The following is a 24,238-nucleotide window of genomic DNA, read 5'->3' as shown; positions in this document are numbered from 1 at the left end:
TCTGTGCAATATAGTGAGAATATTCTTTCTTTTTAAGACATTGTACATTTAGTTGCTAAAACAAACTCCTTGTAATTCGACACAACGCTGGAATAATCAAGCCTTGACACTTTATGCTTTTAAAGAGCGTCTAGGAGTCCTCAAATTACTTTGTCCTGACAGATGCAGTTGGACTGCACACTTATATTTTGCTGAAGTACTGAAACGTTAAATTTGAGATGAATGGGAACTTCATGTGGGGAAGAAAAAAACAACCCTATTTGTATGAAGGGGTGAAAAATGTTTGCTAGAAATATTAGTTAAAATGTAACATAGTAATTTCTTACTAGAATTAAGTGATGATTGTAAGTTTTGTGTTTTTTTTTGTTTTTTTTTTTTTTTCCTTCTCCCTGCTTAATAAAGGATCTAAAGTACTACTTCAGTACTAACCCTGTTTGAAGTCAGGAGCTCAGTGCTGTTCCACAGCTGTACTGTAGGACTTTTGTCATCAAGCTATTGTGCTGACTGATTCACTTCTCTGAGTGGGGCTGGCAGTTCAGAGAAATGGTAGCTGAGCTGTTCTAAAAGAAAGATCTCCAGGAAAGACCTGTTTAGATTCTGAGGAGAAAGCTTTCTCTTAAGAAGCAGCAGCTTCTCTTAAGAGGTTCCCATAGCACTGGTAACACAATTTATAGCAAAAGAATGAGCTTGTGGTCGAATGTTTTTCCTAGGTCTGCCTGACTTTATTCTTTTTCCTCATTAAGTTTATGTTTGATGTGTTCAGTAGGAGTCTAGTATCACTCAGAAATCGTGTTTGCAGGTGAAAAGATAACAGTTAAGTGTGACTGCATTTGCAGTAGCTTATAGATTGAATTTAGTCATTGTACCTTGTTAGTGATGCTTCCTGAGCTTCTAACAAAATTCTTAGGTTATGTTCCTGAAGCAATACACTAGAATAACCTGACCTGAAAAAGGGACTGAAGTAGTAGTTATGTAGCCGTTCCTGAAAGCCTGTGTAGAAGGTGATGGAGAAAATAATTCCCTCATCCTCCATTCTGGAGACAGCAATCTACCTACCTATAGACTAGGAACAGATTAAACAACCCAACAAACAAAAATCTTGTGCCTCAAGAGGATAATTAGGGCATTTTGCCCTATGCAAACTTATTCCTTGCAACTTGTACTGATTGGAATTGAGTAGTGTGCTAAGGTGAACAGTCTAGTAATAGAGAAAATTTCTGAACCTTATTTTAGTTTACCATTCTGCTACAGCTTCCTGTGACCTCTGATGACAGCAACTAGTTCCCCTTTTATATAAATACCTTCTAAATAAATGCATTCCCATACAGGTATGTAAAGACTCTTTGGTGATGAAGTAGCACATAACAATAAATCCATCTTCCAGGTATATTACTTATGCCATGCAACTTCCAAGAGAATAAATAGTGCTACTTTGGGACAGTGTCATGGCTATCCAAGATGGAGCTGGGAGAAATGAAGGAAAATGTCATAATGGGTCAGAAATAGCTGAAGTAGCTAAGTACTTGGGCTTCTTTTCAACTGTCAAAGGAACAAGGCAGTACAGTCCTTGCCCAAATTAATAGTCAGCACAGAAGAGATCCATCCTCCTGTCCTTGCTTATTATGAAGACAAAGATAAATCTTGCTCTGCATCAATCCTGCATGTACCTGGGCCTACTCACTAGAGAACTTCTACAGCTGCATCATTAGTATCTCATCTTTACATTAGCACATTCATAAATTAAGACTTCTCTAGTACAGCAATTGGGAATAATGTTCACAGGCTGATTAATTTATTTATTTTTAAATTTATTTGAGTAGCAGATGTATGTAATTATCAAGAGACACAATCCCCCCTATTTCCCAGAAGCATAGACAAATTTTCTGGGCCACATGGTCTTTATGGTTTTGTCAGTCTTCTTACTGAGTTTCTTCTGTCATCAGAAAACTACCCTTGCAAGTTCAAACAGAACCTGTGGAACAGCAAACACATTGATATGATTATTTATTTAATAATTCTTAGAACAGCCTACACTATAAATGAGATAATTTGAAAAATAACTGTACCTGCAATTCAAAAGTTACTTGTACAGAACTGAAAAGTAATCCCTTTATACAGTGCATTGCATTAATAAAATCTCCATTTTCAAATTATGAAGTATATAAATTGCACTTGTTACTATCTTTTCAATGTGATAGTGGAAAAAACTCCCACCAACCTCTATGGTGATGAGCACTACTATCATCCACTCAAGGCGCAGAGCATGCTTTTCATTCAGATGATTTCGCATTAGGTCTGTCAGCTCCATGCAGTGCTGAAGTTTTTCATTCATCACCTACAAGAGATTCCAAGCATATGGCAAATTTGGACTCCTTAGGTGGAATGAAATCACTAGATAAAGGAACACAATCCACAGAAGGGCTCACAGAACAGAACTAGAAGGGTGTTAACACTCATGTGAAAAAACAAAAGTCCTGTAAGGCAACATGCACTAAGAACAGAAGCTTTAATATAAACGAATGTCTTATTTTGGTAGGTTCCAAAAATAATAGAAACTTAGATACGCATCTGCAGGTATTAAATAGCTTCTGGGTGTTATCTACTCATGAAAACAGGCACAAGCAAAAGGACATGCAGCTTATGGGAATGCCTTGTGAGTAACAATGTTTAAGGTTGCAGTATTACCAGAAGAGGTAGTTTCTGTCCTTAGTCTGGGGTTCAGCACTAGGCATTACACTGCCCTTCAATGAATTGACCTGAGTGATCATGTCAGTAGGGAGACTTGCTTTTCATCTCTTTTTTTTTTAGCTTGTTTTTGTGCACATAATTCAGAACAAGAATTAAATCTCTTCTTCTTGTAACTATTTAAAGTCTTACTTAGTGGCTTAGAAAATATGAGGCAGGATTCTTAAGTAAACTGGGTAAAAGATGTGAGTGGGTTACAAATATGTGGAAAAAGAGATAGCATACCATATCCTATTTTTCTTCAAATTTAGTTTCTACAATTAAAACAGAAATTCACAGAGCTGTCTGTAACTCTGCTGAGCCAGACACAGGTGACCTGTATGTGTAAAATTCTCCTAAGACACCTACCTTAACTCTGCGATTGATGTTGAGGAACTGGCAAGTCTTGTCATAAAGCTCTTCCAGTTTTTCTCTATCCCAGTAGAAGTCAGGTGTTATTAGCAGGTCTGAACTCAGATTTATACGGTGTCTAAAAAGAATGGGTAGTACAGTGGTACAAACTTCCTTTTGGTGATTATATAAGCAAGTCTTTACATAGCAGTTAAAAGAAACAGGAAAAATTAGCAGTCATTTGAAGTAAAACCTGAATTCCCTTTCATAATAGAAATACAGTTATAGCAACTGTTTAAAATTTGTCACATCCTGAAACTTAATTCTGAGAATAATGTATTATGTAACAATTTTGAGCATAAATGACTTTTGCTTTATGGGAACACTGCCCCTCTTGTTACCTTCCTTAACTTTGATATCTGCAGAGAAGTCCTTGACTATGTTAGTAGCTTGCTGAAGCTGAATTAAAGTTACTGGGAAGCTCCCTAACAGCTTGTTTATATCACAGAACTCTTTTTAAGTATGACTGCTGCTACATGCTGGACACGTGAGCATAGCACACCTTTATAACCAGGCTATTAACATTATAAAGACCTGAACTTGCTGCTCACATAAATCCTTGGACACTTAGCACCATTGTTCATTACTGAACAGTACTTCAAATAGGGATATAAAAGCCAGTATTTAAATAGGAATTGCTTTTGTAATTTACCTCTTCATTGATTTTGGTGGTGTGGTGGTGGTGTGTTTTTTTTTTTTTTTTTTGTAAAGCCGTACAATTCTGTATTCTTAATAGCCTGATTTTACTTGAGAAGGGGCAGAAAAGACATTAAATTCGTACTATGTGTTTGTGGTTTCTGAGTAAGTCAAGGGAAGAGCAGAACTCACAGAAAAGTTTTACTAACTCTAGGCTATAGTTAAAGAGTTCTATGTACTCCTGTCCTTTCTACTGGTATACTTTGCATCCTTTAGTATCTACTGCTTATGAGACCTGCGTTGCTGGACCTAGGAAAAGGTCCATGGCATTTGACCATTTACAACATGCTGCTTAACGCCTCTCTGTAGTCGAGATGCCATAGTGTGAATGGTGAGCCATTCACTGTGCAAAGTCTCATAGAACAGTAGGGGTTGGAAGGGACCTCTGGAGATCACTGAGCCCAACCCGTCTGTCAAAGCAGGATCACCTAGGGCAGACCACACAGGAACGTGTTCAGGTGAGTTTTCTCCATAACCTCTCTGAGCAGCCTGCGCCAGTGCTCCATCAGCCTCACAGTAAAGAAGCTTTTCTTTGTGTTGTGATGGAATGTCCTGTGTCCCAATTTGTATCCATTGCCCTTTGTCCAATCACATGACAATGCTGAAAAGAGACTGGCCCCTTCTTGACAACCACCCTTCAGATCTTAACATCAGTAAGATTCCCCCTCAGACTTCCCCAGGATAAACAACCCCAGGTCACTCAGCCTTTCCTCAGAAGACATGTTCCAGTCTCTTAATTATCCCCATAGCCCTCTGTTGGACTCTCTCTAGTATTTGCCTGTCCCTCTTGGAACAAAAGAGGGTTGAAGGAATGCCCCCTGCACCCACCCTCCTGTGTTTAGTGTATATTTTTGTGTATTCAGTTAATGGTTGAAATTCTGTGATTCTTTTCCAGGTTTTGTATCATGCCCAGCTTAATTTTTAAGTTCTGTGTAATAAAATGTCTTGGGTGTAACCATAAAAAGTTACCTTAATGCGAAGAGTTCTCCAATTTTTTGCATTACATCTGCATGAGACAGTTTTACCTTCCGTCGTGACTTTAGTATCTGCAAAGTAACAAGTTTTTCACTTCTTGATCAAGGAGCATGTACCAGTGAGAAGTCTGGAGTTCTACCACCTGAAGTATGTATGTGAGTTAAAATCTGAATGCTTACCGTACTTAATAACATTTAAGTTTTATTTCTTTACTGCTTTGCTTACCTAGCTTTGTAATACAGAGTATCACCATGCAACCAGTCATCCAGGTTTTTCCATAAATCAGAGTACATCACTTTTATCTAAACAGAATCCTGGAGCATATTCTATAAATGATATCCTGAACAAGAGATAATTTGTTCTTCCTTCTATTATTCTTTTAAAATTGTGATAGTGTTCTTTTATCTTGCCACTGCTTAACCTTTCTATAGCCTTTTTCCTTACAATAAACAATTTATTACCATTAATTTACTTCCTTTAAAAAATAATACACTTTTTTTTTCCTTTTGAACCCTATGAATCTGATTTTTATATGGACCATTATATAAGCTTTGTAATTTAAGTCTCATGAAATTGCCAATTAACTATTTCACTGAAACTCTCCATTGCATTCAAGCTGAAGTGCATTACTTTCAGCCCAAGCTGCCACAGACTGTTTGACCAGGCTTTTAAATGCTGCTTGTTCTGTTATGCAGACATTCAACAGTGGCAGATGACAAGGGCACTACATGGGTAATGTTATTCTAATGCAGAATCCCACTGCTGACCCTTTAAAGATTGGTGGGTTCTTGTCCCATCACTTTGCAGGTGTTCTGAGCTTCTCTACATTGATGGCTTTACCATTAAATGTGTTAAGCATTCAGTTGCTTTTTACGTTTCTTCAGCTGTATCCAGACTGATCTCTTACAAAGTGCAGGAGAAAAGGAGGGGAGAGGTACAAACAAAACCTCACCTCTGGAATTGACTGGATGGATTCCACAAAGTTATCCAATAATGATTCCCAAATAGCCAGCTTTACTGTAACACAGAGGTGACAAAGAACACTGTGAGAGGTATACATGCTTTCAAGTAATTGTAACTTTAAATTTGCCATCATGCTTGATGCCAATGTGCCATCAAGACACAATGATATATATAAACTTATTTGCAGCAAGTTACTGTTAATATTACATAATTAATGATCATACATGTATAGACAAATCTGGATTGGGCAGTGACATATCTGCATGAAAAACCACCTTGAGCACAGCTTCCTTCTCGAAATGACCCTGGAGAGTTACTGCTTCAGCTCGAGAGTTGTGTGTTTATGTGCTCTAGTTTATGTACAAAGCCTTTGCAAACTACATTCCAAGGAGGCTGCAGACAATGAGCCATGCTAGAGTTGAGCTGAATTCATGTGGTGCCTCTCAGGAGTCTGCACTACATCTCTAGTGTCCTGCAGAACTCTCGTTCTCCATTTCTCAAGTATTTGATGAGGCATTCTCAAACCATGGACAGTTAACTTGTATAGATGCACCACCTGTACTCGCTGAAGGTAAATTCAGACTTAGGCAATCTCCCATTTTATTTTCAGGTGAATATACTGTTCAGCAGGGGCAATGGCCACATGATTTTCCACCATGCTGGGAAAGATGTTTTTACATTAAGAGGGTATAACCTGGGCCTTTGTTCTTTATGCAGATTCCCAGAGAAGAATAACAGATCAAAAATTAACCCTGTTCTCTCAGAAAAAAATGATCAGGGAAGATTTAATTGCCAGAATGAACTCTTTTGTGGTAGTAATCAAATGTATCCTGTAGTCAGGACATGGACAAAAAATCCAATGCTGAGTATTTTTCACACATTTTTTGAATACAGAGGCCTAATACGAGTCAGTGACTTGTATGTCATTTAATTTAGCCTCTGAAAAAAGCCAGCAGGCATTTCAGCTATCACTGGTAATCTGACAGAAGTTGATTTCTGCTGTGCCATAAAATTTGACTTAGCCTATATTTGCATCTTTTATTTTTACTGAACCTTACCAAACTGTTTGTTTTCCTTTATGCTGTGCATGTATTGCACTAACATAAATTGGTACTAATTGTCTCCTGGAAATAAATCTCTTGCTATAATATATGTGGCACTATTCTTCCATGCAGTAGCCTTATGAAAACTACAAACTTCTTTTTTCTCAACAGCTCTTCCTTTGACAGTCAAGAACCATTTACTCCTTGATCAATTAGTGTATCATTTAAAAAATAAGCATTCTTTTTCTTCATGTCTTTCCTGTTTAAAGGTGTACTTCCCAATTACTACAGGAATCCTGTAATTAACGCTAAAAGTAAAGTCGGTAGACCAGATCTCCTTTAAAGGTCTTTTTAAGGATGGCCTTAATGCTGGAAGCTTCTACTCATGCTTCCTGCCTTATCTGAGGTCTGAAACAGCAGAGAGGTGTATTTCCTCAAGCAGCAGCACCACCATTGAGCCCTTCTCCCAGTATCTCCTGCTAGGGCTATTAAGTGTGGAAAACACCCCCACACCTATGATACTGGTATATCTCCTCAGCTAGGAATCACTGCTCTACCTTAGCTGACATCTAGCTTTTTTGGTTAGAGGAAATGAGGTCAGGATGCCTGAGGTTACTGACAGGTTTCTAGCACTGGATTCTATTCTGATTGCTATCCTAGAACAGCTCTTAAGGGTGGGGAACAGGATGCTCAGTAGAATATGTATCTTTTAAGTATGTTTTTAAATGTGCTTTGTTCATCTTTATGTAGCATGATGCAATTCAAATGTAGAGAAAAGGTGGAATTTTTGAAAATGAATCCTCCCACCGAAGCACAATCAATCTTGACACACTTTGCCTAAAGCAGACATGAAGCCTTCTCCAAACTGTCACTATACAAGTCACATTTATAATGACATTTCACAAAATCTGTAGCATAGGCTGATACTACTAACAATACTGACTTACCAGAAAGACAAAGGGCATTAGAAAAGGCAAATTTCTGCAGAACAACTTCATCACTATCCAGCTCAGAGTTTAACAAGATTTCTCCTTTATGAAGCTTTGACTGACCTCTGTTAAAACAAGATTGAAGTATCTTCATTGACTAAGCCACCAGCAAAGCAACATTCAAAGAACAATAAATAATGCATAAATAATAAATAAAAAATATATACAGCATGCCCTATGTACATGGATATCTTCCCTATTCTTGCATTTTACTCATGTTCAACATAACAGTAACAAAAGCAAATCAATGCCTCAGTCTAAGACTAATATGACCAGATTTTCTAGGTTTAAATGAAACTGCAGCATTACTGTATACATACAGATAATTCAGAGCAAGCAGGATGCTGGTCTCTCTCCTGCTCTCTATTCTCCTCTGTTTCTAGTTTCCTTTTCTTCTGTCACTTTTAACATCACTCCATCCCTGCTATAATATTACTTTCCCTGAAACCTCTATTGCACAGGGGGCATAAGAGTCATTCAATTTATCATGTCAATTTCAATATGAAACTTTCATAAACACAATGGAATACCTCAGGAATAACAAATTGCAGAATTGGACAGTACCTGCAGTTTTCAAATGGCCAGGAAAAAAAATCAACCCCCCAAGCCTGTCCTCTTATCAGGTTGACTTTAATAAGACCAACCACACTAGGTCAGTTCTTAGTGTCACAGTATGCTGTCTAGAAGCTGTTTTTTGGTGCTGTAGGAAAATCACAGATAAATTATTTAATATTTTACATGAAGATATACTTTCTTAGACATTATTTGTTCCCCATAATGAAAAAAAACATTATTTAGTAAGGCAAGACAACTTGCCAGGTGAGACTCTGGAATGGGTAGCGCAGGGAGGCTGTGGATGCCTCTTCCCTGGGGGTGTTCAAGGCCAGGTTGGATGAGGCCTTGAGCAGCCAAGTCTAATTCAGAGGTTGAGGTAGATTATATCTAAGGTCCCTTCCAATCTAAGCCATTCTATGCTTCTACAATCATTCCACGATATTCAAGTTAAAACTCTCCTAGGAAGTGAAGTATGTGAACAATTACATCTTTGTATGTGAACCTAGAGGGCACTAAGGAAAGCTCATGCAGAGAACACTCTAAAAATCAGAGTTGACTTTCTGTGAGGTACATAGTTTGGGACTGCTGAAGAACATGTTCAATTGTGTGGGCACAGAGCTTCGTAATTTACAGAATGTACTGCATAACCATGGCACAAAAGCCACTCATGCAAGTGTAGCAGTATAGCAAAATTTGACAGTTTAGACTTCCTGCTGTCTTCTTTAGTCATTTGACAAAAAGAGTAAGGACAGGTATATTTTTACTAGTTGATTTTGCTTGACATTGTTTTAGGTGTCTATTAGGTTTTATAGAGACAGTGCCTGAAGATACTCACTCTCCTATTCTATAGTTCATTTCTTCATTCTCCCAGTGGACTAGTGCAACTTCATATGGCTGAATTTCATGCTGTTCTAGCACCTGCATGATACTCTTCATCTAAGAAAGAGAATTGCACACACAGAAACAGTTACCAAACAGTATACTATTACTCTACAAAGACCTCACACATGTACAGGTTGATGAATGCAACTTTCACCCTCAAGTTATTTAAATAACAATGAATGGTGTGTTAAGTAATGATGTGATTATAAATACAGTTTACTTGTGAAGCTCTCTGTAGCTGTGTGAAAGAATTTGTGGCTGTGAACAACTGCAAGGAATCTGCGAAGACTAAAATGCCATTTAATGTCTGCATATATATAAAACAGAGTAAGGATTAACCACAGCAGCAGTGAAGACAATGCAGACACATTCAGTATTACAGCAGTGAACTGCAGAAGATTTTGGCAGATGTCCGAGTGTGGGAATGAAATCTTTAGTGTTTAAGTGCATCAGATGGCTGGTTCTGACAAAATTAATAGTTTGCTGCTAAAATCAATAGTTTTGTTTCAGCTACCAGAGGTGGGGTTATATTACAGAAATCCTTTACCACTAAAGAAATCTGTAAAAATGGTTTCAGCTGCTCACATTCAACCCTATAAACATCTAAATGTGCAATTTTACTTGCAGAAATTGGAATTAAAATTGTCATTTTATTCTCAAGCACACTAAAACCAGATAAAGGAAGAAAGAACCCTTTTCTCTCACAAAACTTTCTCCTCTGACATCAGACTTAGGATTCCTCATAAAAAGAAACACAAAACTCCCATTATAAAAATAATTCTGCAATCAGAACAAATTCTCAACAAAAAAACCCCACTCACCTACAGATTTTTAAAAGGCATTTAGCTACACAACCAATGAAAAATCAAACAGAATACACTAAATTCTTCAGAGGTTAATCTTCTGTAAGTCATACTTACAAACACTCACTTCAAAGTAATAGATAACAGTTAATATTTTACTGCAAAATCGTATGCTAGTAAATTGTCTATGAAGTGTATTTTCCAGGTTAAGTACTAGAAGAAAGTGTGTTGGATGACCTGCAAGAGGGATTTTCTTTGCAGTGCTTTCTTCATTATTTCAAAACTTTTGGTAATACTATGTAAGACACAATAACATTTTTCACTACTCCCCCCCAGCTGCAACTGCTTGTCTCATAATTCTGAATCTAATATTGGCATGACTAGTACCTGCCATATACTCTAAAAAAAGAAGAGTATGAAAAAGTTTTCAGGTTTTGAGCAAGGAATTGTCTGCTGTTAGGTTTGACAGGTCAGTCAGCCAGCTATGTGGTGTCCAGGGACGTCTCAGCAATGCAAACCCCACTAAAATAATACCAGATTTAACAGCCAGTTCACGACGTTGCACATCAGACTTTCAGAGCATGTTCACTTGGATCCAGGTGCCCTAGCTAGCTTTGTAAGGTCATTACTAATATAGTAATAATGATGCTGTTAATAGACTATCATTCCCTTCAGAACTACAAACCAGCTCAGGCTTCCCAAGGCCAGGACAAAGCAAGATTTAAGAAAGCTTTCCAGACCATAGCCAATGCTGTGAAATTCGTATGTCTTGTGACATATATACTTTCAAAGCTCTTATGTTGTTTTGTATAATAAGATAATGTATTTCAGTGGTAGCTCTTATGTTGTTTTGTATAATAAGATAATGTATTTCAGTGGTAGCTTTCTTTTGTCTAGTCAGAGTAATACAAAGGCTTCCACTGACTGATGACAGCATTTTATAGCAGGGACTACCTGTGGTACAGTACATTTAATGCAAGGAGGTGGATTCACTAAATGCAAACGCTTCCTATTACAGGAAATCACATCACAAAATTTCTTTTTAAAGAAAAAAAAAAAAAGAACAACCCCCAAAAAAACAATCAGATGAAACCCCACCTCAAAGCAAGTTTTGATTTTTGTTGCCCTTGCTATTTTTGGTGGGGGAAGCTATTGCATAATCTTCCTACTCAGGGATTATTTTACATTTTAAACTTCTATTCATAATCAGTGTGTAGCTATTACTTCTTCTGTTAAGTGTCTATTAGTTTAAAATAAAGTTTTTCTTCTCCTAATAGTCATTCTGGAGTACTTTTAAAATGCAATTTTGTCCATTTACAGTGATTCTCTGTGTTCTGTTTTACTGAATTACTTTCAGTTTCTGTTCTACAGACCAGTTTGGGGCAATTTTTTGTTTGTTTGTTTTGGGGTTTTTTGTTTGTTTGTTTATTTCAGTTCATTAAAACATGCATAAAAATACCTCCTTTATCTGTGCAAACTTTGGAAGTTCAAACTTTGTGATTTCAATAAGCAGAAAAAGACAGTCTTTCTTCTTTTATAATTAAAGCTAGCAAGGGACCAACTAAAGTTACTAGTACTGACAAGGAAAACATGGTCTCCATTTTTCAAAGGTACTTAAGCATCTACAACAAAATGAGATTTTTTACAAGAGTACTTCAGTGGGTAGGGGTGCCCAGATCATAAAAATGAACAGATGGTCAGCCAGTCTTTAGTAATACCTGTGGATCAGTAGCGTAGTTACAGCCATAGCATCCTAAGTGTGCTACAGGCAAGGCTGAAAGGGAGAACTAGTATCATTTTGTACGCCAGCTGAGATACTGAAACCCCCCAAACCAGACAGGAAGTCAGGAACACTTCAGGTCTGAAACAGAAAAAGCGAGCTTGAATCCAGAATTGTCTGGAACATCTGCTCTGTGTTTGCATTTACGCTGATGAAAATCCTCCTGTGAACTTCTGTGCATGTAAGTAACACCTTTTCAATACACCATTTAATTTCACATATTCTGCCTACAAGTGAAATTGATCTTTTTTTTTCTCTTTGTATCTAGAATCCAGTTTTATTAAATATATTAACAAATATAAATTTAAAAAAGTAAGTAACTTAACACAGTAATTGAAACAGGTATGTCTGAGCACCAAAGTATCCTAAGGGGTAGATAATTTCAATACCAACATATTTTAATAATTATACCAACAAGTAAAAATCTTCCTTTGGGAAAACTAGTAGAAATACAGAACAAAAAGTTGCTTACAAATCTTATTTCTTTGAAAGTTATCCAAATATGAGTTTAACAGTTCTAACTTGAATGGAATAGAATAGAATACAATGATCCTTCCTTTTCTTCTCACACAGTTTCTATTGCTTTTCAAACAACCACTCCTATTTTTCTGATCTGCTTCTTGAGGGTGTAGACCAGCAAGAATATTCTTTTTCTCAGTCCCACTAGAGTAAGGTTTCAGATTCTTGGCCATTTTGAATGTTACACATGTATTCACTCATTTTGTGCAGGAATTCAAGTTTCAAAGGTGACATATCAGCAACCCACATACTTGAGGGTAGCAGCAGGCAAGCACCTGCACTCATTAGAAGAAGCAAGCATCCAAGCTCCCCAAAAAAGCCGAAGCATGCTGAGCTTTGTGGGACTGACAAAACATCTGCTTATGAGATTTTAACAGTTTTGCTTTACTTACATTTTTCTCTTCCACATTCCAAAAAACAACAGCCCCTTCCCTGTGGATTCAAGAAAAAGCTAAGGTGTAACTTCACTGGTTTAAAATACTTAAAATACAATACTCAAATTGGACAGTGGTAATTTTTGTCACTGTGAATCAAAAAACACAACGCTGTCTTCACAAAACTTGCATAATAGTTGCCTTTTAGCCATACTTTGATGAAAAAAACGACATGAGAAGGTAAGGGTTTTTTTAACCATTTAAGTAATTCTGATTTTTTTTTTAACCATTGATTGTACTCCTCGATATTCATGAAGTAATGTGATGCACTGATCTAGCATGCTGCACTGCTTTTTTCACCCCGCTACTATTAATAAATCATTTTTGGGCACAATTTATAGCTTACCTGAAGAAAAAAATCATGCCTGGATCATTATCTTTTGCAGATTTTTCAGCACCAATCACCAAAACATTTGCAGCATCTAGTTTGAAATAAGTAAAAAAAATAGTTAGTGAAATTTCTAAACAAAACAGCTATAAGCATTTAATTCCAGTTTAACAATTACATGCTAACATTTTCTGATGGAAAAGCTTGCCAGGAAACAACTACAGCATCAAAAATTACACTGTTTCTCTGAAGTGTCATATTCTAGACAGGTTGGGTCACTATGGTGAACCTCGCTGGAATCTTTAGATAATGAGATGTAACAGTTCTGAAGAACAAAAAACTTAAGGGAAAACTGATGTAGAGCACAGAAAATAACCAGGACATGCAACAGGAGTCAACTATGAAGTTGGTCCAGAAATGTAGAGAAATTATTATTCAAATCTGCTTGCCCAGAGAGTTTTTCTACTTTCTTTATAGTGAGGGACTAGTCTGTACTCAAATTGTGCTGACTTTGCTTTGACAGTCAGAAACCTGAAGAAGCATACCCTGAAGACAGGAGAAACCTGTATTTTCCTTCAGATCAGTAGTATATTTTTGAAGCAATCTTCTAGCCACCCTCATTTACCACACTTCTTGTGCATTGTGGAACAGTGCCAGAGTACACAAACTGGGGGTTTTGTTTGTTTGTTTTTTTTTGTTTTGCCTTTTTTTTTTTTTTTGCATTAAACTGAAAGAAGAGCTCCAAAAATGTACCTGTGGTACTTCAACTACTAATGGTCATTTGTTACAAAGGCTCATACTTGAACTAGTTGAAGGAGAATGCCCCCAAACTTATAAAATGTGGATATGGGGTTCTCAAAACAGGATTTTTTTTTCCCCCTATGGGTCTGCTCCACTGTATTACTCACTAATATAAATAAAGTTTTAGAATTCCTGATGCAGTTTTGGAAAAAAAGGTTACTTTCCAGCATGACTCATTTTGTTGCAAAATTAGTAGATGCTATTCCAGCAAAAGCCCCTACTTTTACTATAAAGTGACACTGCAAGGAGAAATTTGCAGCACCAAATACCTAAGACTTAAAAAATTCAACCTGTTTGTAAAATGATCGTAAATTTGATCAAATCAAATTCATCCTATGGACAAAATCTATCCTCTGCTTTATTGCTCAAGCCATAAAGGTAAACTAAGGCAGCAAAGAGAAATGACCAAGTATTGGATATATTTTGCTAACACCTGAATGAAGGCCACACAGCTGGTCTGTTAAATACTTTTCTGTCACTTGCTATTCCAGTTCAGAAACACATTATTTGATGAATCACTAGATCAAGTTCTGAGTGTGAAGTTTGAGTTCACCATGGAAGAAACGTTTGTCTGCATTTTCTCATTTTCCTTTTCAAATATTGCTCTTCTCTTTATTAATCTGCTCCAGCCATAGCACACACAACTGAAAGGGATGTGGTCCATTTTAAGTAGAGGTACGGGATCTGCCTCCAAAATGGTTTTAAAGAGGTCAAAACCAGTAATAATGCTTAGGAAGAACACTACAAGGTGACAAATCCACACAATAATTGCCAAGTTAGATTTGTATGTGCTAATATTTTTCTATTTTCTAAGATTTACTGTTTAAGCTGGAAACCAAGCACTGCTATATTCACAAGCCAATCACAAAACTGCATCTGCTGGCATAATCCAACATCTTTTCATCCCTACTTCCTCCAAACTTTTGATAAATACCATGAAGAAATGAAAGAAAGGGTGACACCACACTCCCAGGGTAAGATAACCAGCAACAGCCTTACTATTCACAGTCATGCTGGGGATTGTACAAAGTTCTATCCCAAAACCGGTGACCCACTGTTAAGTTTTAATACAAAGAAACTACAAAGGAACATGAAGTCTAACTTCTAAAGCACCTTGTCTTTCAAAGTTCACCTTTCTGAGCAAGAAAATCTTTAGTAAACCTGGTGTTTGAAAGAGACTCACTGGACTATTATTGCACTTGGATTGTTAACTGTTTTGAGAAGCAGACAGATATTTGATAACCTCTACCAAAATGCCAATAAACACTATTACCTGTTCATTCAAAATAAATAAATAAATAACCCCCCAGCATTCTACTACCAATTTTTGAAAACCACAGCTTTTCTAGGGCATAAGTTTCCTTGAACTATAAAATGGTACATTTGTTATTCTCTTGGAGTATACTTCAGCTATATAAGCTACATCCAGGCCATGCTTTCCCAAGTCTTCAAAGATACTTTGTATGTAAACCAGAACCAACTATTTAGGTGAAGCCCAGCTAAGTGAAGCAATCAAAAATTGCTAGGATATATTTGGCCCAACTTTAAATATTAAAAAAAGGAAAAAAAAAAGTACCAACTGCATTCTCTTTACTAAAACTAAGCATCAATTTCACTTAGTCATCAAGATTCTCTGTTGCATGCCTTCCTCTCCAGCCCTCAGTGATTTACATTAATAGAGGTGTGAATGTGGAAAGAAGATGCAACATGTCAAATTACTATTTTTTGATAGCTGATGCACTACAATAACACATTAGTGAAAAAACTAACTAAAGAAAACTTAGAGATTTTTTTTTTTTCAGTTAGTGAATTTGTGCAGAAATTCTTTCTATCAGAAAATGTCCCAATTTATTTTTCCTGCATGTACCCAATATGTCAATATTTTTAGTGTAACTGTAATTCAGGAAAAATTATTGTAACAGCAAGTGCTGACAGTGCTATTCTGAAAGGTTAAGTTGTGGGGGGTTTTAGGCAAATGCAATTTTAAAGCAAAGAAGTATTTTTACAAGCAGTATGATATATTCCAGGGTATTAGTAGAAGAATACATCAATTTATAAAAATTATATACCTCACCCGTATTTAATTTCCCAAGGCATAATATTGCTTTTTAATATGTTTCAAAAATCTACCTCTAGGCAGACTTGTTATTTCAACATATCCATGTGAAGTCAGGTCATGACACAGATTACCAAGATGATATTCATCTGCTGTTGCAAAGGCTGTGCACTGCATCAGATTCTGCACCAAAGGAATAAAAATTTGAGTTAGGGCAAGGCTGATGCAAGATGGGTTGTATGACAACTGTTTCCCTCAAATTTACCAGGAGAGTAACTTTTTTCATTTATTCACCCTTTGCTATAATATCATTGCCATGCTGTCCACCTGGTGTACAAATACTAACAAGATTATTTGCTCCAGTTAAGTGGGAAAGCAAATCACAGACTAAGATGAAACCAGGTCACATGAGTCACACCAAAACACATAGTGATAAAGCCACAGAGAATCCTTCTTTCTTGAATGACAATCAAATATTTCAACAGTAGAGCTACACTTGCTACTGCTCTCCCATCCTACATCTTATGCCATACTCATTCACCTGACCTCTGAAATGAAGATACCCTCAATTCCAGCTGTAATATCTGTATTTTAAAAATAAACTGAGTTCAGCTATCCCAGCCTGCTATCAAGAAGAAGCTCCAACTACAAACATCATGCTCCTCCATGCAGAAAGCTCACTGTGCAGGTAACTTCTGGGGTGTGAGCCAGTGCAGCGTTGCAGTACTGAAAGTCACAGGTCTTCCAGGCCAGTTGCAGGTGCTGCAGATCTACAGTGTCCGCCTTGTGCCGAATCTGGCCACACAACAGGGTCTCACCACAGTCAAACAGTATGCAACAGCCAAGGTTTGCCTCAATTTTCCACAATCTTAAGTAACTAAAATGCCATATTCCAACAAATAACTGGAAAAATTATACAGACTTGCAATGAAGTTGACTCATGCATGGCAAAGTAATGAGTCACTTGTATAAAGATTTTGATTAATCAAACAAGTCACAATAAACTGATTTTCAAATTCTACTACCCACTTCAGACAGATTTCTTTGTTCTGATACCATGTATGTCCCATGATAGCATTTTTCAGTAGTGGAAGATACCCAGAAAGCAAAGCATCTCATTGTGGATCAGTCACTTCCCACCTTTTTTTAACAAATACAAGCGAGAATGTAACTAATAACAAATGAACACGAGAACTGTTCTCATTTGCAAGCACTTATAACCACCCAACACTTTAACTTAAAAGCCCAGTTATATTCTGACAGCACTCATACACTATCCAACAGTAAGGCTTAAAAAGGTGTTCCTTTCCTTGAGAGGCTTGTAACCACTCATCAGGATCACCACCACACATTTAAACCTTGTCTTTCTTTTATGCTAACATTCTGTTATTACTTCCAAAGTTCTGCTTATACATAATCTTTGTTCAGCAATCACTAACAGAAAATAATATTTGGAATTACAGTATTCAGACAGCAATTTTGTAGGCATATTTCCATGACTGTGCTGTAAGGCTGAGTTGACAGTGGAACAGAAATGTGTTTTCAGACTTCATATTTAGTTAGAACCAGAAATTTTCTGCTAAGACTACATGCCTGAAATAGCATTTTGGATGGCTACTAGTTTTGGTTTGGTGGTGTTTTTTTAATTTTATTTTTTAATTTTGCTTTGTGTGGGGTTTGTTTGTTATTGGTTTGGTTTTGTTTTATACAACGTATTGTTTCACTTAAGACTTCACTACAATCTTGTTTGATGCAGAAGACTTGGATTGGGTGTAATTTGAGATTAAGACATCTAAAAATATGTGTCCACTGGTACTTTGGATGTCTAAGATCCCGTGACAGCTGGTAAAGATATAGCCAAGAAGTCTATACTCTAGTATCCAACCCTGAGACAACTGGCCCATTAACCTTAATGCCATGCTTTCTGTTGTATCACTTTCATCTACAAACTTTAACCCCAGAATTCAAGATCTGCAGTTGTGCTAGAAAGAAATTCCCGCTACTCACATCCTCCTCCTTTCTGCCCACAGCTAGGGCTTGAGATTCTATTCAGAACACCACAACAGCTACCCAGCATGAGTACCTCAACAACCCCACACTCCTTAACAATTGTGCAGGCTCATGAAACCATCATTCCCCATAGCCCCTTTAAGCACACAAAAAAATAAGAAAGAGAAGGTGTAAGATCAGCTAAAATTCTTGTATCACCACAGGGATCATTCTTTATCTTAACTGTAGTCAGTACTATGTCTTTAATTTCAAGCTTTTTCTGTGCTATCTGGCTATAGCATTAACTCTGGGGCTTTTCATACCATCAGACCTCATGAGATTAACTAAACTGAGTAGTGGACTGACTAAACCAGTTAACTGCTTTCAAGTAATTCCTCCATCTATCCTGAGAAACTGGTCCTACAACCATTTATCACTGCTGGTGCTTAGCACTTTGCCTGTAAACAACACATGAAGACCAGTGCTGGAGAGAGGTGGGAAGGACCTCATTCACACGTACTCAGCCCTGGTCAGGCCACACCTTGAGTACTGTGTCCAGTTCTGGGCCCCTCAATTCAAGAGAGATGTTGAGGTACTGGAACGTGTCCAGAGAAGGGCAACGAAGCTGGTGAGGGGCCAGGAACACAAGCCCTATGAGGAGAGGCTGATGAGGGAGCTGGGGGTGTTTAGCCTGGAGAAGAGGAGGCTCAGGGGTGACCTCATTGCTGCCTACAACTACCTGAAGGGAGGCTGTAGCCAGGTGGGGGTTGGTCTCTTCTCCCAGGCAACCAGCAGCAGAACAAGGGGACACAGTCTCAAGCTGTGCCAGGGGAGGTATAGGCTGGATGTTAGGAGGAAGTTCTTCACAGAGAGGGTGATTGCCCATTGGAATGGGCTGCCCGGGGAGGTGGTGGAGTCACCATCCCTGGAGGTGTTCAAGAAAAGACTGGATGGGGCACTTAGTGCCATGGTCTAGTTGATTGGATAAGGCTGGGTGATAGGTTGGACTGGATGATTTTGGAGGTCTCTTTCAACCTGGTTGATTCTATGATTCTATGAATCCACAAACTAAAGGTGTCAGCTGTCAGGCTCTCACAAACAGAAAACTCAGAGATCCTCAGGGGGTTCACCTGAGAACCTTAAGACAGCTGCAGACTGGCAAGAAGACACTGCTGCCTGTTCCCAGGTAACTGCCCTGGCAGCAAGGCCTGAATTACTCCACACACATGCAGAAAGGCAAGATCACCTTTTTTTGTGGCACCAGAATTTAGTAATGGCATGCTGAAAAATCCTCAAGGATTCTCCATTTGCACTTTTAACAGTCATCTTGCAGAATTCAGGAACATTTTTAAACTATTTCTCTATGCTACACATCTATAAGGATATACACACAGGTAAAAAAAACAAAACAAAACAAAACAAAACTTACTCTGGATCTGTCAGCCTGCAGTCAAGGTGATAGCCTGCCCATACCCCTGTAAATGGGGCTACATAGCTGACAAAACCCCATGGGATTTATTAAAAAAAAAAAGCAGATATTCATGCTAGATCTGAGTTCATGTGCTTTCTGGCACAGCATTTTGCCATGTGGATGCTTCCTCAGAAAGTGTATTATTATTTCTGTCAGTCTTTTCTCTATTTCTCCACAACGGAAGGAAAGTAAAAAATAGCAACGCATATTTTTTGCATACATATATAATAAAATGTTAAACAAACAGTTTGCATTTTATGCTGCCATTTAGAAGCCTCAGGAATCTAAAAGAATTGTCGCTTCAATTCACTCAACAACAAAAAGAAGCAATACGTGAGCGTAAGGCCAGAGCATGAATAACAAACTTGAAATGACACAGCATTACAGGACTATTCTTCACTTACTGTTTTCAAAGCAAGGAAAATAGAAGTCAGAACTAAATAATCTACAAGGGATCCTCATGCTACATTAAAGCAAACTTCTGCTCATCATACAAAATATTAAGCAGAAGCTTAGATGACAAGTAGACATACATTTAAAAAAAATCACTTTCTGCGCTCACATTCAGCACATCATGTAACAGACACACTTTGCAAGGTGGAAGCTATTTTGAAAGCACAATAGTTGTTTCAGTTTCATCTACAATATCATTTTCTTAACAATAACATGGAACTCAGTTGTTTTTCTCGCCTGAGAACAAAACCGTTACTGAGAACAGTAATGCTTCCTGACACTAAGATCTTCCCTGGAAATCTTACTCAGGTATGCTTAAGGTCTGCCTTGACTACTGGTGAGGCTTGCAAAGAACTTTCTTAAGGAGAAATAGCTCACAAGTATTCACCATTCCATTTAATCAACAGTTTGCTGCTGGAGTTACTCTGTGTAGACCTAGAAGTCTGGAGATCAAGGTGCTATTCCTTCATATTGAACCATCTTCAAGTAACACAGGTTATTTCTGCACCTCAGTTTCCCATATGAAATTTAATCTGAATATAAACTTTATAGTATTTACTTTCATCTTGATTTCTGTTTGAGTGAAGCCTCAAATGTAGGGAAATTGAAATTATTCTGAAAGCTAGACTTTCTCAATATTGAATATTATTTGGGAGCACTGGTTAAAATTACTTTTAAAGATTTCATCTTTCCACCTTAATAACCACTTCTCTCCCCTGCACTTTTTTTTTTGTACACACTGCCAGTAAATCTACATTTTGTCTTCAAAATACCAGACACACTACTTTTTATCAAGCTTGTTTGTTTGCAGAGTTCCAACACTAAACAATGAAACCCTATTCATCAAATAAACATGTTAATTTCATTGAAATGTTAATGCAAATCTGAATCCAAATTAAATTGATGAAGTCTCCTATTTCATACTTTACCTCCACGTCTGACAGTAGTGGCTGATTAGTTCTGGATGGCTGCTTGGTCCTTGGTGCTTTTGGTGGCCTCTTAACTGCCTGGTTACCATGTTTTGGAATAATTTTACCAGCTGATACAACCGAGTAAAATCTTGATGGTATGTTCCTAAGCTTTTTAATATGCTCTGTATTGAGCTTGTAGTTTCGAGTCACTGCCACACTAGAACACTTCCTGAACGGAAAAAAAATCTCCCCACATTGATAATAAACATTTTTTCCCACAGCTGATACATTTCCTTGGAGCAGTTGCCAATTCTTGACTTGTGCACATCGACTTGTCAAACAAGGCGAAGCAGTTTTCAGAGCATATAAATTCCAAGACTGTGCTGGTCTGTGAGCTGTTCTGTCAACTTCATTATCCGGCTTTAATAGCTGACGTCCAGTTTTATTCAAGCTTTGGCACTGGCATATTGTTGCTAAAGTGCGGAAAGATCCAGTCTGAAGGTGTAGAAATTTCAGTCGCATTGCTTCCCTCAGAGCTGGATTTAAAACAAACAAAATCATTCATCAGCTGTTTGGAAAGAATATTCTTTTCAACTATCTAAAAGGTGACCTATACCCTCTTTGAATGCGTTAGTACTCTTAAGCACATAAACATTGGTGGGTTTAAACAGCTTTTTTTCAGTGTTCTGGAAATGCTCTAATTAAGATCACAACACATTATTGAGCTGCAATGGTGCAAACGTGAAGAAGTAGGATTGGTTGCTATGCCAATATGCAAGCAGGTGTCTCTTCCTTCGGTTGCTGATTTTATGCAGCAGTTTGCACTTTCACTAACCCCACTAGCAAAATTACTCATGAGTAAGAACACACCTTTAAGAGGACATCAGACTCTGTGAATCATTATTTCATACATAATAAAAAGAACCGTTTAGTTACTATGCACTTGTACGGGAATGTCTATGGGCTACACCACCATCAGCTCTAACTGCTGTATTGCAAATATCCAGGCACAGATCCAGCGCTGTTCACCTGTCACATACAGGGCAAGAGCCAAATTCATCAGGTTATGGTCCTGGACCTTCTAGTACATAGTGGTGCAATGGGGACCACAAGGCCTGCTTGTAAATCTGTCTGTTTTGGCAAAAATGTGAATTACTCTGTTATTCCAGGGAAAGAGCAAGATTACATTTATACTACGCTTGTACAACCTAATCAAAAAAGTTCGAAAGTATTCACAGTCATTAGACTGAATACCTCAGCACGTGTGTTTCACCTACTGAAATGTCAGACCCTAGGCCCTGCTCCCATCTGCTTTTATTAACCAAGAACATTTCCCTCGTAACAAAAAAATCCATCTTCGCCAAGTAATTAACAGAAGTCATTAAGTTGTACAGCTTGAAAAAAATGCCAATTTCAGGATATTTTTTTAAAAAATGTGGAAAGAAGGATTTTCCAGTATCACTGTCCTTTCAATATTGGTATTATTTAACATACTAGTTCTAATAAGCATTGTCTTGTGAGAACAAGTCATTGTGTGCAAACTGGAACCAGCCCTTCATCTGGACAAGAATACTTAGATGCTTGAACACACACAAGTCGAAAATCTCACATAATGGGCATGCACTAATTCTGGTGAGGGAATAAAAAAAAAGGGGGGGGAGCAAAAAAAAAGACAACACTCAAATCTCACATAATGGGCATGCACTAATTCTGGTGAAGGAATAAAAAAAAAAAAAAAAGGGGGGGGAGCAAAAAAAAAAGGCAGGACATAAACCAGCTACCACAGAATGAGTAATTGATATTGAACACAATTTTATATGATATTCACTTGTAGCTTTTTGCTAAAATTTTAAGCCTGTTATTTGAATACTTATCAGAACAAACTTACTTTTAGACATGTACTGTAAAAAAGTGATTTAAAAAATTAACCCAGAACAAGACACATCTGTACACTCTGACAATCATGAGAATAGTAAAACTCTGTAAGTGCAACCCAAAGCGGTCAAAAGCCTAGGCAAGGGGAGAAGGCTCCAGTAGCATGGGGTAAGTAGCAGAGACTCACAAATGCCAGATAGATCCGTGCTTTCCTAGCAAAAAAAAACCGTGTTTAACGATAATGGTCCCAGGAGTGACTTTGCAACTAAGCGGGGTTAGAGAAAGTTACAAGGATGTAGCGATCACACAGACTAAATTCCAATGAAGAGTCTCGATGCCAGATTTGTAGCAGCAGAAGCACCTGGCCAGGCAGGGCAGAATAGAACAATCCAAAAAATCGCAGGCAGACAGCAGCAGAAACAAAACTGGTCCTGCCTGCCCCCCTCAAGGCTGCGGCGACACGTTTTGTCTCCCTCCGCCGCCGCTGCCCGGCTGCCGTCAAAGGCCCTGCCAGCAGGCCACTGCGCTTCCTCTAAGAGAAATAATGACGGCAACAACCCCACCCCAACACCAGGCACACCGCTATCGATAAGCGTGGCAGAGCGGCCCCATTCCCATTGGCTGCCTGCCGATGGGGGCGGGAACGAGGCCGCTAGGGAGCCAATCAGGAAGGTAACCCGCCCTGCCTCCGCAGGAAAAGCGCGACCAGTACCGTCCCCGCCCGAGACAGCAGTCCAGGCACTTCGGCCCTGCCTCGCGGCGGCGCATGAAGCTTACGGGCGCCCCTGGCGGACACGGGGAGGCACCACCGCCAGGCCGAGCATCACCGCTCAGGCGGCCCGCCCCCCTTCCTTAATGCTCGGCTTCCGCCGTCGCTACACCAACACCGAGTACTCGGTGGAGCATCCCATACGCTGCGGCGCCACAGTACCTGAATATCAAGGGGAAGCAGGGGAACGCCCCGGTAACTGTCTTGCTCCGGCAGGGCCAGTCCAGGGGCGGAGGAGGGGATGGCGCAGGAAATCATTCCACCCCCTCCCGGGGCAGGACTCTTTCTCACCCTTGAAACTGCTTCCCCTCACTCTGTCTACGGCTGGGGACGCGAGGCCCTCCCACTCGTGGCAGGATCAGAGGGCGCGGGAAGGGCGGGAAAGGGCGACCAAGGTCGTAGGCACTGCGGTAGGCCCAGCCCGCAGGCCGTTCCCGCCGCCGCCGTCCCTCTTACTAGTCGCTCGCTCTCGCCCTCCCTGCTTCCCTCAGCTGCCGTTACGGAAGGCTTCCAGTATCCCAGTACGGGCTCCCTGCCCCAGCACCAGTTCCCGCTACAGTTCCCACCGGCAGCAGAGAGCCGCCAAAAAGCAGCCGCCCCTCCCCCTCCTCGCGGCGCGCTCCCGCCCGCCGCCGCCGCGGGAGGGGCAAGGCAGTTCCCGTCGCGCACCAGCACTGACCTGGGGGAGGGGGCGAGCCGCTCTCCGCCGCGCGAGCCGCGGCCCCGCCCACCGCCCGCCGAGCTCCGCCAGGGCGCGCGGGCTGCCAGGCCCCGCCCGCCCGTCCGTCCGTCGCCGTGCAGCGCGGCGGGT

At 39.2% G+C, this 24,238-nt stretch overlaps 1 protein-coding gene across 1 annotated transcript; it reads right to left on the bottom strand.

Annotated features, from left to right (window-relative positions):
- Positions 1-1,824: 1,824 nt before the first annotated feature.
- Positions 1,825-24,161, bottom strand: RMND1 (required for meiotic nuclear division 1 homolog; the record flags this gene model as incomplete). The annotated part of the gene is made up of 12 exons (XM_054394008.1): positions 1,825-1,972; positions 2,219-2,335; positions 3,094-3,214; positions 4,801-4,877; positions 5,759-5,823; positions 7,760-7,866; positions 9,192-9,292; positions 12,733-12,772; positions 13,121-13,196; positions 16,034-16,142; positions 20,802-21,319; positions 24,107-24,161. Coding segments are annotated over 12 exons (1,419 nt in total), but the record flags the coding sequence as incomplete, so codon positions are not given.
- Between the last annotated feature and the right edge of the window lie 77 nt (positions 24,162-24,238).

Source organism: Indicator indicator, chromosome 2 (assembly GCF_027791375.1).
Source record: "Indicator indicator isolate 239-I01 chromosome 2, UM_Iind_1.1, whole genome shotgun sequence".
In the NCBI taxonomy this organism is placed as follows: domain Eukaryota; kingdom Metazoa; phylum Chordata; class Aves; order Piciformes; family Indicatoridae; genus Indicator; species Indicator indicator.
This window is presented reverse-complemented; position numbering and strand designations above follow the sequence as displayed.